Source organism: Dicentrarchus labrax, unplaced genomic scaffold (genome assembly GCF_905237075.1).
Source record: "Dicentrarchus labrax unplaced genomic scaffold, dlabrax2021, whole genome shotgun sequence".
Taxonomy (NCBI): domain Eukaryota; kingdom Metazoa; phylum Chordata; class Actinopteri; family Moronidae; genus Dicentrarchus; species Dicentrarchus labrax.
Genome location: NW_026136713.1, coordinates 25028224 through 25046066, shown reverse-complemented (window position 1 = coordinate 25046066; position 17843 = coordinate 25028224). Strand labels below are relative to the sequence as shown.

Below are 17843 nucleotides of genomic sequence, written 5' to 3'. Positions count from 1 at the left end.
GCAGTGTTACAGAGAATGACATCAGTAAAAAATAAACGTGACGGCAGTGAACGCCTCACTATCAGCAGACCTCAGTTTAAGGTGAAATCAGTACTTACTTTGTTTGGGCCGACGTGAATGCAGTCCGCGTTGACATGGCAGCCGCCGTTTCTTTCCCGACATGGATTGATTTCTGTAGGAGAAACACAAAACTCCTGCAGCACTCAAACACATCACACAACCTATTTATTTAACTGACAGAACGACAGTCAGAGTAACTCACAGCAATTTGGTATTGACTCAAAACAGTGTTTTCCTCGCAGTAATATTTTTGTGTAACCTCAAAGTGCTTTTGCATTACGTTGCAGTATTTTTTGTTTTCTTGCAGTATTCTCTATGGAAGCCCTGAAAGGCAAATGCATTTTTCATGCATACAATTTTTATTTCATCAATGAGAACAGGTAAAAAAAAAAAAAAAAAGTTTATGTTGTTGTAATACTTGTTTCAACCAGAAGGGGGCCGAACACCACTGCCACATGTTCCAAACAGGACATTCATGTTTTATTCAAGGTGAGTTTCTATTTTTTAATCTCTGCACTCTAAACACAAGGTACATTTTACTTTTATTGGATAGAAATGTATTGTAATTCGAGAAATTCAATAAAAAAAAAAAACTTTTTTACAACAATAACTCAAATGAGTCACTGTTCAATAACAGGAAGAGAACGAAGAAGAGTTTAAAGAATGAAAACAGTGAACTTACCCACGCACACAATTCCGTCACCGGAGTAACCACGGTCACAGACGCATTCCCTTCTGCCGGGTCGAGTCCTCTTACAGACCGCGTTCGGATTGCAGCCGCCATTAAGCTCCAGACAGGGGTCTTTAACTGCGCACACACACAGCATCATCATCATCGCCATCAGCATCATACCACAAATGCTTTGTAACAACTGACTGTGTTTCTGTCTGATCTCAGCTGTTTCTGATCAGCTCTTGTGTTGTTACCTCGACAAAAAGATCCGTTTCCTTCAAATCCAAAAGCACAGATACACCGAGAGAGGGGTGGTGCGATCACACAGCTGTCAGAGCAGACCAAACATTTCATTAACAGGAAGTCTGAAATGTCCCGTGTGCAATAACAAGTGTATCCTGAAGGGGGCGATGCAGCCACAGTGAGTTTGTGTCGACTTACTTTGCGCTGGTGTGACATTTCATCGAGCCGCACAGCTCATCATCTGCAGACTCAATCTCTGAAACAGACACAGCTCAGTGTGAGAGTCTCAATACTGCAGTTCAAAGAATTATTAGATACAACTTTATGGGAATAAAGTCATACAAGTACAAGAAAAAGGTTTACATTTGAAAAATTTGGAAATAAAATTGAAAATGTTTGTGAGAAACTGAATATTTTGAGATTAAAGTTGAAATTTACAGAAAATGTTGACCTTTTTAATATACAGTCAAAATATTTTGAGAACATCGACAATTTAAGAATTTATTTCTTTAATTTATTTAAGAATAAAGTAAAAATAAAGTTTTAAAAAGTCTAAACTTAAGTTCGTTAGTACAAACTATATTTGAAATGAAATGAAAGATAATGAACTATAACAACTTGTTCTCATTGTTTTATTGAAATATTCTAACTTTTTTCCCAGAAATATTTGACTTTGACTTATTGTCTTGTTATTTGTTACAATTTATTCTCAAAATCTCAAATTCTTATGACTTTTCTGTTAAAATGTTAAAATGAGATATTGCTGTATTGTGTATCACTGTCATACTTTCGTCACAGAGGACTCCTCTCCAACCAACGTCACACTCGCACGCCCCATTGCCGGCCAGCCCGTCGTTACAGCGGCCATTTTTACAGCCACACTCTGGAGACGAGATAGACTGAGTTAGGAGAGGGGTGGGTATATTTTGACTTTATTTATCTGTATGCCTGTATGACGCACCCTGATCGCAGTGGACTCCATATTTGTTGCTCTCGCAGGTTTCGCAGGCGGTCCCGCTGAACCCTTGGTTACACTGACAGACTCCAGTCCCGTTGGTCCCATCCGAACAGACTCCGTTATTGAAGCAGGGCTGATCCTTTGGGCCGGGACACAGCTCACAGTGCTCCCCGAAAAACCCTCCACAACACCGCAGGACCTGGACAGAGAAGACGTTGAGTGCTCGGCGTCTTCGCTATGTGTCTGACCGTTACCTGCGACGGCAGGACGACGTACCATGTGGGTCCGCAGGCAGGTCGCTCTGCAGCCGATCGACAGCAGGCGCTCTTCTTCAAACATCCGACTCAGCATACATTTCCTCCTCTTCACTAATTTCTGCAGAGGACAGGAAGTTATCAGAGGAGATCACATCATAAAATCATTTATTTAACTATTTAATGAATCATTTTATTGTCTTATTATTTTATTTAATGCATAGAAATATACACTCTCTCTTTGCAATATGTTTTCTTGAGTTCTAGATATGTACAAACGTTCATTTGTGTTAAACACTTTATACACAAACTTGTGTTGTACACCCTCCTTGAGTTGCAATTACATACGTATGTATTTTGATGATACATACGTTTGATTGTTTAGTTACATACGAATGTAAATATACAGTATATGCTGTCACTGAGTTGCATTATGTTGCTTTTACATATGTGCAAACATATGTACATAAATGTCTGTTATACTTTTGTTGTTGTAGTTATATACGTATGGAAATTATCATATACATATTTTAAGTCACGGTTACATAATGTACATTTCTGATATATATAGGTTATATATAAGATTTAAAACATGAATTTAGCAGATGAACATAGATTGCAGGAACAACAAGACTAACAAAGACGGTTTTGGTGAGTTTTATTCTGTTTCTGTCCACTTTGAATGAAGTTACGATGATCTGAAGGTAAAATGAGTCTCTGGAGTCTGGTGGAGAGTGATAGTGATATTACGGCTGTTTGTGGTTAAACTATCTCTGTAGGGATCCTTTCCATAATGCTGTCAGACACTGAGAATAACAACCTGAGTCAGTCAGGTTTACTAATAAAGTTTGATTTTATTGTCAGTCCAATTTTCAGATGAAACTAGCAAAGATGAAGGTCGACCTTTGTGCCTCATTAGTCAGAATCCTTTAGTGGAATAAACTCAACTCCTGCTGGAACCTTTGTGGTTGTTTTTTCAGTCTCACAGTTTGTTTGACCCATCTGATATTTAATTACAGTCTCATTTCAAAATAAATAGCATTAATGGTCTTACGTCCGGTATCGTGTCATTCGGGCAGGGTTTGCTTTGTGGGAACAAACAGTCCACACAGGTCCCCTTTGGAGAGAAAAGAGGGAGTCAGTTAATTCCAGTTTGAGTGGGCTCAGTGGTTCAGGTCTACAGGTCTCTGAGGACCCTACCATGATTTTCTGCTGTTTGGCCTCATCACAGCGGTTCCTGTTGATGCGTAGAACCGCCGACAGACTGTGAATGACTCCGTTAATGCTCAGGATGTTGGAAGAGTTTATCTGAGCATCGTTCACAAACAGCTGGATGAGACACAGACAGATAGTTTGGATTTTATATATATATATATGTTATATCTGGTGCCATGATGGTGATATTGATAATTGATTGTATAACCTTTCCATCTCGTGGATAGATGCCGAGCTGGAAGGAGAACCCGAGCAGCGTCTTTTTGTATCCTCCAGACTGAAGGTCGGTCTCCAGCAGACGCTCCGACGCAACCACGTGGTAACGAGTCGTATTCACATCCTGTTTAAAGTACAAAATAAAAAGCAAAAATAAAAACTGTCCAGTTCTTGAATAACTTACTAATAACTTATTATGAAATATAAAGATATTTATGAGTTATTTTAGTTTTTACCTGTACTAACCTTGTGTGACTAATGTAAAGGGAGGATATAACCACATTTCTGTATTAACTGCAAGATGTTTTACTTTGAGTAGAAAACAAGTAACAAAAAATTTATCTTTTGCTAAAAAAAAACTTTTTTAATTATGTAAAAGTCAACCCATGATGATGTACAATCTCTTAAGACAGAAAATTAACCAAATGAGAAAATATTTGATGCAATTTTAATATGTTTGAATATTACTTAAATATAAAATCACATCATCTGAAAAGAAACTGGCTTTTTTTGTTTTCTCTGCCTGTTTCTGCCATTCCTTTCTTCTGCCTGACTCTCCTAGTGCCTCTTATTGTCTAAATATGATATAATTTCCCCCTGGGATTATTAAAGTATTTCTGATTCTGATAAGTTTCATTTGGTCGCTTCTTAGTAATTATTTATTGTGGAAATTTAGAAATGGTTCTTTAGACAGAAAAGACCAATCCAATCCAAGTTTTGCCGCATCTATTGCCGTCAATGTCCAGATGAAATGAAAAATTTAATTTTAACCCTTCAATATCACACCCTCAGTTCAGTGCCCCTACTTAATAATGTGTGTCTTAGTATTTTTATATCAAAATCCAATCATTTTGTCTTCCCATAACACAAAATTTGACGTGCTTACGTAAGCATGAACTAACCAATTTCAACCAGAGGTATCATGAAATTCTGAACTACTGTACCAGTGCAGTTGCAGCTATTGTCCTGAGGTAATCAGCAATGGCAGCATTTGTTGGAGCAAAGACTGTGAACTCTTCCATCTGTTCGATCTCGTCCATCAGGTTGTAATCCTGAACGAACCGGAGAAAAACACAAACTGTGAACCAACTTTACCAATATTTAAAGCTGAGAACATATTGTGTGGTGCGTTTCTTCGTTCGTACGATGAGATACGATCTGAAGAGAGAGAAGTCGGGGGTCAGAGCGAGAGTCGCCAGCAGACCTTCACTCAGCTTCCTCTCAGGAACCAAAACCTGCAGACAGACATATGAAACGGTGAGAGACAGAAAGGAAAGAGTTGGAGTGTCTGGAACATTATCAGTTTTGTACCTTATCGATGATGTGGATCAATCCGTTGGTAGCGGCTAGGTTTGGTGTGGTGATGGTTGCTCCTCCGACAGCTGTGAGCTGAAAGATAATGAGAGTTTCTGAACCAAATGTTTCTGAAAGGTTGCTTTTATAAAAGAAAGGAAGGATTTTTTTATACATATGTTGCCCTCAATAAATAAAACTCAATCAGTAGAAGTCAGAGGATGCTTTCTAACGGTCACAAAGTGAACATTTTATCTAAAATTAGCTGGTAAACCATCACTTCTGTGCACTCACCTCATTGGTTGTTGTAACAGGAAGTGATGTCTTCAGAAGGGAAGTCAGAGAGGAAGTGTTGCTCAAGATGGATATTGGATAATTACCTGGGATTATGTGATTTCTGTGATATAAGACAGACGGCAGTGATTACACTTAAAACTAAATTCATTCATTTTCATCTATTGACAATCACCAAACTACAGTCTCGCCAATAAATAACAAATCATGAGCCACGTTTAAAGGACCTGACGAGACTCGGCAGGTTTCCCTTCGTGGTCCAGAAGTTTATGTCCTCCGAAGACATTTTAGCAATGGCAGCTGAAGACGGAACCAGGAGGGTGATGTTCTGATCCACCAGAGTCCAAGACGAACCGGTCTCCTGGGATGCAAACACAGAAATATAATCTCTGACATTATATTAAATTAGCTATAGGGAAAATAATATAAATCATTATAAATATTGTATATAACTGCTGTTACATACTTATGCAAAATTGTGATATAAACTCTTCTTAAGTTGTTTGTATCTGTTAGTGCTGTCAGTTAAACGCGTTATTAACAGTATTAGCGCAAACCCATTTTAACGCGTCAATTTTTTTATCGCAAGATAACGTTCTTTTTGGCCTAGCACACTTTGTAGTTTTTTTCACATGCTGTTGCAACAACTAGTAACGTTAGAAAAACTACAACACCACACTGGATCTAGCTAGACCGGAAACAAAACAACAGGCATGCCGCACACACTTGTTTAAGAGTAGTAGACGTTACGTTTTGAGTGGATGGCGAGCGAAATGGATGCCAATAATATTCTGAATGGAAAGTTTACTTTTAAAAAGTTGCCAAATGGTTCCATTGACAAGACCAAAGTGATCTGTGTGTTTTGTCGTTGTGAACTGAGCTATCATCGCAGCACGTCCAGTCTGAAATACCACTTGATGGCCAAACACACAGCTGATGGGAATTCTCCGCCCCCTCGTCAAAGCCAGGCGACAATGGATGATTTTAATAAAAACAACATTTGCACAAAGCAAGCCGATCCACTTTCCCATGTTGATAAGAGCATTAAAATTAGAAAAAATAATGGGACAAAAAGAAGAAATCAAGGGACATTTAGAATAGATAAAAACATGCGATTAATTGCGAGTTAACTATGACATTAATGCGATTAAATATTTTAATCGTTTGACATCACTAATCTATGTACATAAATTCACAACACATTCGTTAGGGTTTGGGATATAAGTTAATTTGTGTTATAAGTTAATGTGTATATATATATATATATATATATATATACACACAAACTTAAGATGTACACTCTGCTTGAGTTCCAATTACATACGTATGTATTTTGCTGATTAATATAACTGTTTATCTGCGAATACGTACATCTGTAAATGTACAGTATATCTTGTCATTTAGTTGCATTTATGTATGTAGATTTACATACGTCCATATGTACAAACATATGTACCTACATTTACATAATACTTTGTTGTTTAATTATATATGTATACAAATGACCACATAGAGCCATTCCATAATTCTGTCAGACATTGAGAATAACAATCTGAGCCTAACTACTGTTAGTGGACGCACTTTAACCGAGGATTAACGTTAGCTTAACGTTGCAGACCTTATCACACATATTTTCACATCTAATATCTAACTTTATTTAGACCAAAACCAGAGTTGGTGATTGGAAAGACAAACAAATACGGTTTTGGTGAGTTTTATTATGTTTCTGTCCACTGAATGATTATCTGCTAGAATTTTTTTTTTAAATGACTGGTTACATCAATGGAGTCACATTATAAATATGTAAATTTGAGATACATATCATATGTGCAAACACAATTAATGCTCTCCAGTGAGATACAGTTAATTCTCAGTTCCCTGTTAACTTCTTAATTATGTTATTATCCAGTGGATGGAAATAAATAGATTTTCACGGTTATTAAAGCTGTCAGTGTGTTTTATATCCAGGTCTAATACTCACAGTTGTCCATGTGAGGAACTCTGAGGCGTCTGGCAGAACCATCAGCTCCTGAACGCATCAAAAGAACAAAGTCGTGAAGATATGAAAGCGCTGGTTGACTCGTGAACGTGGTCATCAGTATTAATGAGTCTCACCTGTTGGACTGTACCGTAACATATGTGTCCATTTCCAGTGTATTCATCATTACACACACACGTCCACTGAAAGGACAGCAGGCGGCAGGTGGCCTGAACACAAAAGGTTTTATTATTATTTATCATTCATATCCTACTGTCTGCTTTATCTTTAATATTTAACAATATGAATTGTACTCACTAAGTAATGGCAGGTTCCAGCTGCAGTTACACATTGATTAACAGCTTCACAGTCTTGCCCGTTTCCTTTGTAGCCGGATTTACACATACAGTCACTCTGTTGGTTTAACAAAGAAAGAGAAGGACATTTTTCAGTTTGTTTTTTGTTAAAGGATAATGTTATTCAGTGTGGCTGAGTTGCAGCTGGACAACGTTAGCTTGCCTATTCGCTAACAATAACGCTAGAAAAATACTATCTGAGTAGATATGTTCGTTGGCTCCAACACCCTATAATGTTAGCTTTGACTGTGGACTCTGTTGTGCTGGTTGTTTGTAGACGTTAGCAAACGCTATTTCAACAGCACAACGAACATTGTGTCTTTATTCTGGGTTCAGTTTCTCTCCGTAATCTCCATTTGTCTCTTCGTTTTTTCTGCCACCACAAAGCGCAGTGACGTAACCGTGATGGCTAATAGCTTGTGAATGAGAGAGATAAAAGAGTTTAACGGTCCAGATTAAATCCTGCTCAGTGTGGTCCTTTAAAATGTGTGATGATGATGGAACCGGAGTGGGTGTTACCTGTCCGGGTCCGATGTAGATACAGGTGCCGTTGGGGTGGCAGCCTCCTCTGTCAGGACCGTCACAGTTGTTGATTGGCTGACACTCGTCTCCGTCCTCCCTCCATCCAGTCAGACACTGACAGGAGTGAGAACCTGGTCCTGTCTTTATGCATTTGGCCTGCAGGGGGCGCAAAGACAGCAGCCACAGCAGAGAAGGGTCAGAACTGACTGTTTACGTCTTTTAATAAATGACTGCAGAGTTTAAGAAGCGACTCACGTTCACGCTGCAGCCGCCGCGCTGAGGAAGAGCACAGGGGTCTGACTCCACGCAGGTGATACCGTCACCTTGGTAACCAGGTTTACAGACACACCTAAACACAGAGCACACTGATTGATTAATATCGGGTATACTTCATATAATTGTGAGCGTGGATGCAGGTAAACTCACCTGGTGGTTCCCTTGCTAAAGTCACAGTCTGCGTGGGCGTGACAGAACTGAACCTGAATGCCGCAGACTGCCGTCCGGCGCTCACAGAACGGCCCGGTGAAACCCGACAGACAGGAGCCCACTTTACAGCGACCGTCTGAGTCCGGACGGTTGTCACACTGTCCGTGGATACAGGGGCAGGCTGAGGACAGACAGGTGAGGTTTGACACAGGTGAGCTTTCATCATCTTTCATACATCACAGCTACCTGTATGATGTCACAACTCAGACTTACTTCTGTCACAGTTGGGTCCGTATCTGTCGGAGGAGGAGCAGTACTGACAGCGAGAGCCTCTGAACTTCGATTCACAGATACAGGATCCATTTCCTCCAATCCCCTCCAGACACTGAAACAGAAAAACACTTCCATTTCCTCCAGTTCTCTTCCAAAAACTACTACATATTTAAATTGTAAACATTTTAAAACCCCTTAAAATATTAACATATTAGGCCTAGCATGAAAAACATTTTTACTTTAAATGACAAACTGAAGTTAAAGGACGACTTTCATTTGTTCCCTCTGATCTTTCACCTTTCACCATCAGGTGTGACCAGAAAGTGTTTCAGGATTTAATAACAGCATGTTGAATCTGACCTGACCGTGTCCGGAGCACGGAGTCTGGTATCCTCCTGGACAGGGACTGCAGTCCGGACCGTAGAAGCCTTTACAACATGTTGGAGTCTGAACAAACAGAAACAAAAGCTCCAATAATCTTAAATCGTAGTTGGTTCTGATAATCTGAGGAATCCGCCTGTTAGTTTACCGTGACGTTGGTGCTGCAGAGAGGAGCGCAGCCTTTTACCGGGAGGCTAATATCGAGTAAGTCCATATTGAAGACACATCCCCTGGTGAAGGAGCCCTGATCAATAAGGAGATGGATCATCATGTTTCCAATCATAAAAATCTAACTCATACAGATAAAGACAGTATGTAAAAGTCTCACGGTATAATCTCCAGTTGAGCAGCGTTTGACCACTGAGCAGCTCTCACACTGACCCTGAAACACAAACCAGATTGAACGTCTCTTTACAGTGAACATTATTAACAGAACTCACAGAAGGTACTTTCTTTGTGCTAATACTAATCCTAATGCTAGGTGAGCAGGGAACTAAACATGGCAGCCGCTGCTGTAGAAGCTCACCTCGAAGATTTTGGTCTCATTGATGTCACACCTGTGGGGCAGCACAGGTTGGATGGAGGGCGGAGTCAAAACTCCATCCAGAACATACAGACGTCCGTTTTTAGCTTCCACTGCGGCCTCCAACACCGCCGCTTCGTTCACCAAAATTTGACCCTGAAAAAGAAAAACGAGTCAAACACGTCAACATATTATAAATCTATTATTTATTATATGATAAGATGTTATAATATTCATTTATTTTCTGATAATAATCAGCTCTCTTTGGGATTGCTATATCAGTCCCTCCAGGATTTCGCAGGCTTGTTTGAGATTGTTGCAGCCAAAAATCTGATTTCACAACAGCTTTTCTAAAAAATTGCAATGCATGTTGTTACAGTTTTAGACATTTTGTTGCAATGAAATTGTGGAAGAAAATGAACATTGCCAAAGTAAAAAGCGAAAAAAAAAAAATGCGGTGATTGAACAAAATTGCAGGGTTACACAGAATTCACAAGGATTGTTTGAATTTGCATTAGTTCACAACTTCCTGGAGGGATTGACCTGTCTGTAAGGGGATTTTGGGGATGTATGACTAATTATTTTGTGCAGGAAAGTACAATTATACATCAAAAGTTTAATGAACTACAGTCAAATCCTGAAGTCAAACATTTAATTCCTGATGTGACTAAATTTATCTGACAGACGAATGCACAGAAATATCAATGAGATCCATTTACAGGAGATTTTAAGATCCATACTTACATTTTCTGACACACTAATTGTCAGAACCTGATTGGCCATCGACACGATTCTGGGACTGGACACGGCATTATAGACCTCCAGCTTCAAAGTATGGAAATTAATCACAATCAGAAGATTTGATGGAACATCTTACATTGTGAAAACGGGTTGAATTAAAATAGCAGAAAATACTGACCGCGGTGGACTGGACGATGTGGTTCCTGAGCAGCTCCACCAGTTTGTTGTGACCCTGGAGGATTGAAGTGTTTTTGGGTCATGTTGCTAAATTATATTTGAAACTAGTTGAGAACGGTTCAGTTTGGTTCTTACTTTAGAACTGCTGAGATACTGCAGGTGTCCTTCAGTCATCGAATCAAAGGCTGAACTGCTGGGAGCAAAGACGGTGATTGGACCAGGCAGGTCCAGGACTGACGCCAGGTCAGCTTTCTGCAGAAGCAAAACAGTTCACTTTAGGAAATATGTGACAAACTTAAGATAAAAGTTGCATTTACATATGTACATAAACCAGTGATGTGTACTCTGTCTGAGTTGTGGTTATGTCTTTTAAAATACTTTTATAAAAAAAACTTTATAAAAATGTTAGAAAACTCTTTAACAAAAAATCTTTTATAAAACTTTTATAAAAAAAAAAGTAACTTCTGATCAACCCATATTAATTTCAGGATCAAATTTCTGCTTACTCCCGCCCACTTATAGTATATAATATAATTTGTGAAATCTACACACAACACACTGCAACATCAGTTTTCTTTAGTTATTATTATATTACAGCTTATAAATGTATTGATCTACATCCTAACAGCAGACTGATTGGAGAGATCATCCATCCATCCATCCATCTATCTCTTCATCCCTCAACCCTTTCCCGATCCATTCATCCCTCCTACAATACACCACATTGGTTCACATTTATCCATTATGTGCAATAAACCTTTCTAATTCCATACGTTCATCGGCGAGGTCTTTGTTAGAGAATCTGGATGTGTTAGGAATATTTCTACGTACCTCCAATAAAGACTTGAACTTTTCAAACTTTCCGTAGTCAGCAACAATCTTCATCAGATTCTCCTTTGAGGAAACGTAAAGAGAAAAATGAACGAGCAGATCGATGAAACGATCAGAGAGTTTGATCAGAGAACTCACCTGTGTGTCACTCTCCACTGTGGGAGAAACACTGTCCATCAGCTTATTGATGATGTGAATCATCCCGTTGGACGCCACCATGTCTGACTGAATGATCGTGCCTTTCTTCCTGCTGCCATGGATTCGGATTTTAGTCTGAGAGTCCTGGAGGAGAAGAAGAGACTGAGGGTGGAAACATCCCTGAAAGCTTTAAACCGTCGGATGTTTGATGGCGTTCAACTCTCTCACCCCCTCTGACGTGTCGATGTCAGCTGCTTTGCCAGTCAGGGTGTAAAAGATGTTCGTCTTCTTTAGCGTGTCAAAGGGCATCACCCCGGCAACCAGGTGCATCTGACACAGGTATTTAGCTTTGGGCAGGTCGGCTGTTAGAGTCCGTATCTGATCGACAAAGATCACCACGGCAACATTACATTCATCTGATATTTATTCTGATATATTTTATTTAGACAAAGTATCCGAGTCAACAGGAAGGACCTGCAAAAGTTCCAAAATAAGAGTCATGTTGTGAGTTTGACTGTATAAATAAAGGTTAAAAAGAGCTGCTGGGTAAAGTTTTTCTTACTGAAACTCCCCTGAAGCCTTTATTGATCGGGACGAACAGAGTGAAAGGACCCAAATTCTGCAGAGGCCACGAAAGAGAACCTGAAAACACACACAGAGAATTACTGTTACTCCCCTGGGGTCCTCGAACGTGCCGTCTATATCCTTGCCAGAGTGTAAGTGAGTCACACAGTGCGCTAGGAGGAAGAGGAGACTGTCGTCTTCATTTGCCTAATTGGTGGGTTTGTGTGAAAGTAAGCTAAGTGATTTCTGACAGTCTGAAAACCGTAAAACCAAACCAACGTTAAACTGCGTTCAGGAGCTGCTCCTTGTCCCCAGGACCAAGTATCAGAGGATTGTTGCAACAAGGACCTTTTCTCCTGTAACACAGGAAGTCTATTACCGCTGCACTGCTGCATATGCTAACTGTACTACCTGCTATTAACTAGTTAGCGGTCCTATTAGCTGGCTGTACCCAGACTGGGAGCTGGAAGGATGGGGGGAGTTTAAACACTACTAGTGTAGGAGGGTTATAAAACCAAATGTCATCATACTGAACAGAGTGATGGCGTTGCTCAGCTGACCGCTCCACTGTCCTCCGGGTTGTGTGTTCAGAGCTTTCAGACGCTGGATGATGTTCCCGTAACAGACTTCACCATTGCCAATGTAACCCGGGAGACAGGTGCACCTGAGGGACAGAGGGACAGGTGATCTGTGTGATCCCGTTGATTCAACATCGGTACGTTCAGTGGATCCAGAACAAAGTGACTGACTTGATTCTTCCTGGGCTCAACATGGTGCAGTTGGCGTTCTTGTGACAGGAATCAGGTCTACAGGAGTCTATCAGGCTGCAGCTGCCGTTGGACAGGAGGTCAAAACCAGGAAGACACTCACAGTGAGACTGGACGACACAGAGCAGGTACACAGAGGGTTAATGTCACTGCTGCCCCCTGCAGGCTGCAGGATGCATTACAACAGCTCTCATATAATAACACAATTATTTATCAATTATTGTTGATCCTGTACCTGATCCTGTATCTGATCCTGTACCTGATTCTGTTCCAGTTCCTGTTCCTGATCCTGATCCTGATCCTGATACTAATCCTGATATTGATCTTGTTCCTGATCCTGATCCTGATTCTGACTCTGACTCTGACTCTGACTCTGATCCTGTTCCTGTACTTGATACTGATACTGATACTGATCCTGTACCTGATCCTGCTCCTGACATCGTTCTTGTTTACAATCCTGATCTCAGTTCCTATCAGGATCCTGCTCTTGGTCTTGCCCATGGTCTCAGTAGTTCCTCACCTTCCCAGGTCCGTCATAGACGCAGCGTGTGGACTCGGCGGCGCAGCCTCCCCGTTTGTTCTGACACGGATCGACGGCCATACAGACACGTCCGTCCCCGCTGTAGCCCTCATTGCAGGCACAGAGGTGCTGGTTCGGACCAGTGTGGACGCAGGAGGCCTGGGCGTGACAAATCCGCTGGAGACAAGGGTTAATGGCTGAGGAGACAAACATCACTACGCCTTTAAATGTCCTCTTTAAGCCGTCTTACTGGTCAGAGTAACTACGAGAACATACTTCGATTTAGTGACAAAACATCATCCAGAGATATATAGGTAGTGCAAAGGCAGAGTGCAGAAACTACAGTCTGTCTTCTTCCTGACAAAATCTAGTTTATTACATTAAAATCTGTATTTTTTTTAAATAGACGAGTCATTAATAGTCATTCAGATTTAACACATTTGTGACACATTTATTTCAATAAGCCCAGTAATACCCTGTCCTGTCTAGTTAACAAGAGTAAACAGACATTTAAAAGTTCATTCTCAGTCAAAACTCAATTTTAACCAAAGTTGTAGTTTCTGTTGTTTGCCTTTGTAGGGCAGAATAGTTTCCTTCAGATTATTGAATCAGTTAATCGCGTTAGAAACCCTAAAAGAACCGTCCAACATTACATTTGCACCATTAACGTACAGGAACCTCATTCTCATGATTTAATAACTGTCAGCTGATTATTAACGAGTCATAGTTGGATGTGGTCACTCACACACACACTGAGCTCCCGATCTCTGGTAACCCAGCAGACACTGACACACAAACTTTCCCGTCAGAGCTTCTTCAATACAGCGAGAGTTCTGCTGACAGCTGAGAGCCACACACTCAGGAAGCTCTGAAACACAACACAGTTACACCAACAGCTGTAAAAGACACAGGTAACTTCCAACAGAGACAGGTACCAGTTACCAGGTACTGGGTGCAGGAAACGGAAACAAGTAGAACCAGTACGAATACTAAGAAGCAGTAAATCAGAAACGAATTACAGGTGACAGGTAACAGTAGCAAAACCAGTAACAAAAGACAGCTCAGGTAACCGAAACAGTTCAGAGAACAGGTGGAGGATACAGGTAACTGGACAGAAACAGAATCCGGTAACAGACAAAGGTTAGCAGGTAACAAAGAGATATACAGGGATATACAGAGACAGGTCAAAGCTTACGATGTTTACACATTGTAAAATCAGTCATTATTGATCAATAACTGCAGACTGACCCTGATCACAGTTTGGACCTGTATATCCAGAGAAACACAAACAGGAACCAGAACCTTTGAGACCAGAACCACAGATACCGTGGACACACGAACACACTGCAGAGACACACAGTGAGTGCATGAGACATGACAACAACAATAAAAACAACAACAACGTGAGTGAAAACATTGGTTTTATTTATACAGTGTTATTTTACGTTACCTGAGCTACAGGTGGGTCCATATCGATCAGATGCACAATCCTCACAGGCAGTTCCTGCAAAGCCCACCTGAACACACACACACACACACACACACACAGTCAGAACCAGAACCTGCGCAGTGGCCATTAGAACCTCTTAAAAATGACTGCAACCACATAAACCTCCTCACAGACAACTAGAACATCCTGTTGTACCACAGACAGAGACCTCCTGAAAGACAGAATCCCCAAATGTACAGTCAGAACCTCATTGAACCCTCATTGAACCACAACCAGTATGACCTTCCAAAGGACCACTAGAACCACCTACCCAACCACAAGAACCTCCAATGAATGACTGTAATCACATATGTACCACCAGAACAGGCTCAATGACCACTAGAACCACTTACAGTACCCAAAAGATTTCTTACAGGTCCACTACAACCACATATAGTACCCCTAAAGTCTCCTCAAGGACCATTAGAACCATTTAAGGATCACTAGAACCACATATGTTGGGCCCCCTTAAACCTCTGGAAGGGGTCCACTGAAGACCTCTCAAAGAACTTATAGAACATTGCCAGCTACAATCTGGTCTATTCAGACCCTCCAGGGGGGCAGCAGGGGTGTTGGATGGTAACATTATACTTCCTGTTTACAGTCCTCAAAGCATTATGGGCAAACCCCTGATCTGGTGTGTTTGGCGTGCCTCGTCCTCCCTCCTGCTGATCAATAAAGTGTTATATTCATTGATTATCCAGGTGTGTGTGAGGTTACCTGGCAGCTGCAGGTACCGTTCCCTCCCAGTCCATCAGAGCAGACCCCTCTGTTGTTGCAGGGTCTGTCGGCGCTTTCAGGACACTCTGGAACACAAACATTCACAGTCAGCAGAGTTTCCACTTCCTTCCTGGTTCTCGTCCCTCTCTAATCTCCAAAGATCAGCACCAACCGGCTCGGTCTGCGTCTGTGGATCCTGAATCCAGGACCACGTGTGGACAAGTATGTGTGTATGTGTGTGTGTGTGTGTGTGTGTGTTTTTTGGGGGTCCAGCTCAGTCCAGCTCAGTCCAGCTCCATGAGTGTCAGCACTTTTCTGTCCTGCTGACAGAGAATCTTTAAAGGAAGGAAGTTCTGGTTCCTGCAGGACGATCTGCATCCTGCAGGACTGAACATGTGACAGGAGTCACCTGGAGGCCTTCAGGCTGAAAGAAATCTCTCTTCAGACCTTTGATAGAACAAATAATCTTTCATTTACAGTAGTGTTGTCTGATCAGCTCCAGATCCCCCAGGCAGGGCCCCTAAATCCTGGTTCAAGACTAAAGGTGGTCTGAGGCTGACATCTTGTTTCATCACTTCCTAAAACTCATTTTTTAATGTCAGTTCCACTTAGTTTCTTCATGTCATTTGTTTTTTAAATTCTATTTAATGCTTCAGTTTTGATGGACTTTATTTAAAGCTTCTCTACGTCATTAAACTGTGGCTAACAGCGCCACCAATGGTCGCTCTGGGAACTGCAGTCAGTGTCCTGTTGCATCATCCTGGGCGTTGGCCAACAGTGGCAAACACTGAATGCTGTAAAATAACTGACAATCATATTTTAGTTTATTGGCCCAGGTAGGTTTTAACGTACTCACCGATACAGTCTGGACCCCAGAAACCTGGACAGCAGCTCTTCACCTGCACCTCTTTGTGGCACTCGAAGGAGCAGCCACTGACGGGCCTATTCAGCATGTAGAACCTGCACACAGACGGTCTGTTAACACAAGTTCCTGCCCAAACATATCTAACATAATGTGAACTAGATAATGTGAACAACATAATGTGAACAACGTAATGTAAACAATATAATGTGAACTAGATAATGTGAACAATATAATGTGAACTAGATAATGTGAACAACATAATGTAAACAATATAAAGTGAACTAGATAATGTGAACAATATGTGAACAATATAACGTGAACAATATGTGAACAACATAATGTGAACAACGTAATGTGAACTAGATAATGTGAACAATAAAATAACTAGTACCAGTAACATATAATGTGAACAAGATACTACGACTATAACAATGTGAACTAGATAATGTGAACAACATAATACCAACAGGATAATAACTTGTAACAACAATTAATGTGAACCCCATAATGTCAACGGGATAAAGCAAGCAAGCTAATAATGTGTGCCAACAAGATAATGTGAACCAGATAATAACTTGTGTGAATAAGATAAAAACATTATCTTTCGGGACTTTGGGGGCAGTGTACGTATTGAAAGAACTGAATGATATTTGCTGAATAAAAGAGTTTTATTTAGAAATGTGAGCACTGTGTTCCTCACTTGCAGTCCATAGACATGGATCCGGGGGTCTTTGTGTATCCTAACGGACAGGGAATGTTGATTCTGCAGGAGTGACACTCTGTTCGAGTCCTCAACACCGTCGAGTTGAAGCAGAAGTTCTGACAGAAACAAATACACAGAGGAGAGACAGTCTACGGTTGGTCTACACTCAGCATTCAGATCTTCAGGCTCCTAAAACCTGGTTCACAAGTAAAACCGGCACACTGAACAGTAATGTAGAGTCTGGTGCAGATTTTCAGACTGTCCACGCTCAGGAATCAGGAACATCAGAGAGTCAGTGTGACAGAGCGTAAACAGGAAGTGACTGTAATCACACTGCTGAGATTATCAGCTCCATCTGAATCCACCCAGGAAACACTCACAGGACCTGGAACAGACCTGGAACAGACCTGGAACAGACCTGCCGCAGAGGCAGAGCGGGTCGTACCCAATCAGAAGGTTGTTGGTTCGATCCCCAGCTCCTGGTGGTGCACGGCATTGCTGTGCATCAGTGTGTGAATGTGTATGAATGAGTTAGTTTCTGTTCGATGGACTTTGCCATCACTGAGTGAATGTGTGTGAAAGGGTGAATGTAGTGTAAAAGCGCTTTGAGTAGTCAGAAGGAGCTATATACAAGTACAGGTCCTTTTACCATTTACCTGGAAC

General features: G+C 41.0%; 1 protein-coding gene across 1 annotated transcript in view; it reads right to left on the bottom strand.

Annotated features, from left to right (window-relative positions):
- The window catches only part of stab2 (stabilin 2), a 32183-nt gene that overhangs the window by 13540 nt on the left and 800 nt on the right, over positions 1-17843 (bottom strand). Inside the window, exons 2-43 of the mRNA XM_051419769.1 lie at positions 17178-17296; positions 16469-16572; positions 15613-15698; positions 14854-14920; positions 14652-14747; positions 14149-14271; positions 13404-13600; positions 12866-12993; positions 12647-12780; positions 12115-12194; positions 11781-11930; positions 11553-11696; positions 11415-11477; positions 10719-10835; positions 10585-10638; positions 10410-10490; positions 9669-9821; positions 9471-9524; positions 9291-9386; positions 9122-9208; positions 8762-8873; positions 8489-8669; positions 8318-8411; positions 8060-8218; positions 7503-7598; positions 7322-7414; positions 7188-7235; positions 5434-5567; positions 5207-5309; positions 4931-5008; positions 4765-4854; positions 4564-4671; positions 3612-3743; positions 3389-3517; positions 3243-3305; positions 2211-2309; positions 1938-2133; positions 1764-1859; positions 1175-1232; positions 988-1061; positions 743-868; positions 99-172 (exon numbers count right to left, since the gene is read on the bottom strand). Coding sequence (XP_051275729.1) covers positions 99-172; positions 743-868; positions 988-1061; positions 1175-1232; positions 1764-1859; positions 1938-2133; positions 2211-2309; positions 3243-3305; positions 3389-3517; positions 3612-3743; positions 4564-4671; positions 4765-4854; positions 4931-5008; positions 5207-5309; positions 5434-5567; positions 7188-7235; positions 7322-7414; positions 7503-7598; positions 8060-8218; positions 8318-8411; positions 8489-8669; positions 8762-8873; positions 9122-9208; positions 9291-9386; positions 9471-9524; positions 9669-9821; positions 10410-10490; positions 10585-10638; positions 10719-10835; positions 11415-11477; positions 11553-11696; positions 11781-11930; positions 12115-12194; positions 12647-12780; positions 12866-12993; positions 13404-13600; positions 14149-14271; positions 14652-14747; positions 14854-14920; positions 15613-15698; positions 16469-16572; positions 17178-17296 — 4476 coding nt within the window. The remainder of the gene's footprint in view (positions 1-98; positions 173-742; positions 869-987; positions 1062-1174; positions 1233-1763; positions 1860-1937; positions 2134-2210; positions 2310-3242; positions 3306-3388; positions 3518-3611; positions 3744-4563; positions 4672-4764; positions 4855-4930; positions 5009-5206; positions 5310-5433; positions 5568-7187; positions 7236-7321; positions 7415-7502; positions 7599-8059; positions 8219-8317; positions 8412-8488; positions 8670-8761; positions 8874-9121; positions 9209-9290; positions 9387-9470; positions 9525-9668; positions 9822-10409; positions 10491-10584; positions 10639-10718; positions 10836-11414; positions 11478-11552; positions 11697-11780; positions 11931-12114; positions 12195-12646; positions 12781-12865; positions 12994-13403; positions 13601-14148; positions 14272-14651; positions 14748-14853; positions 14921-15612; positions 15699-16468; positions 16573-17177; positions 17297-17843) is intronic.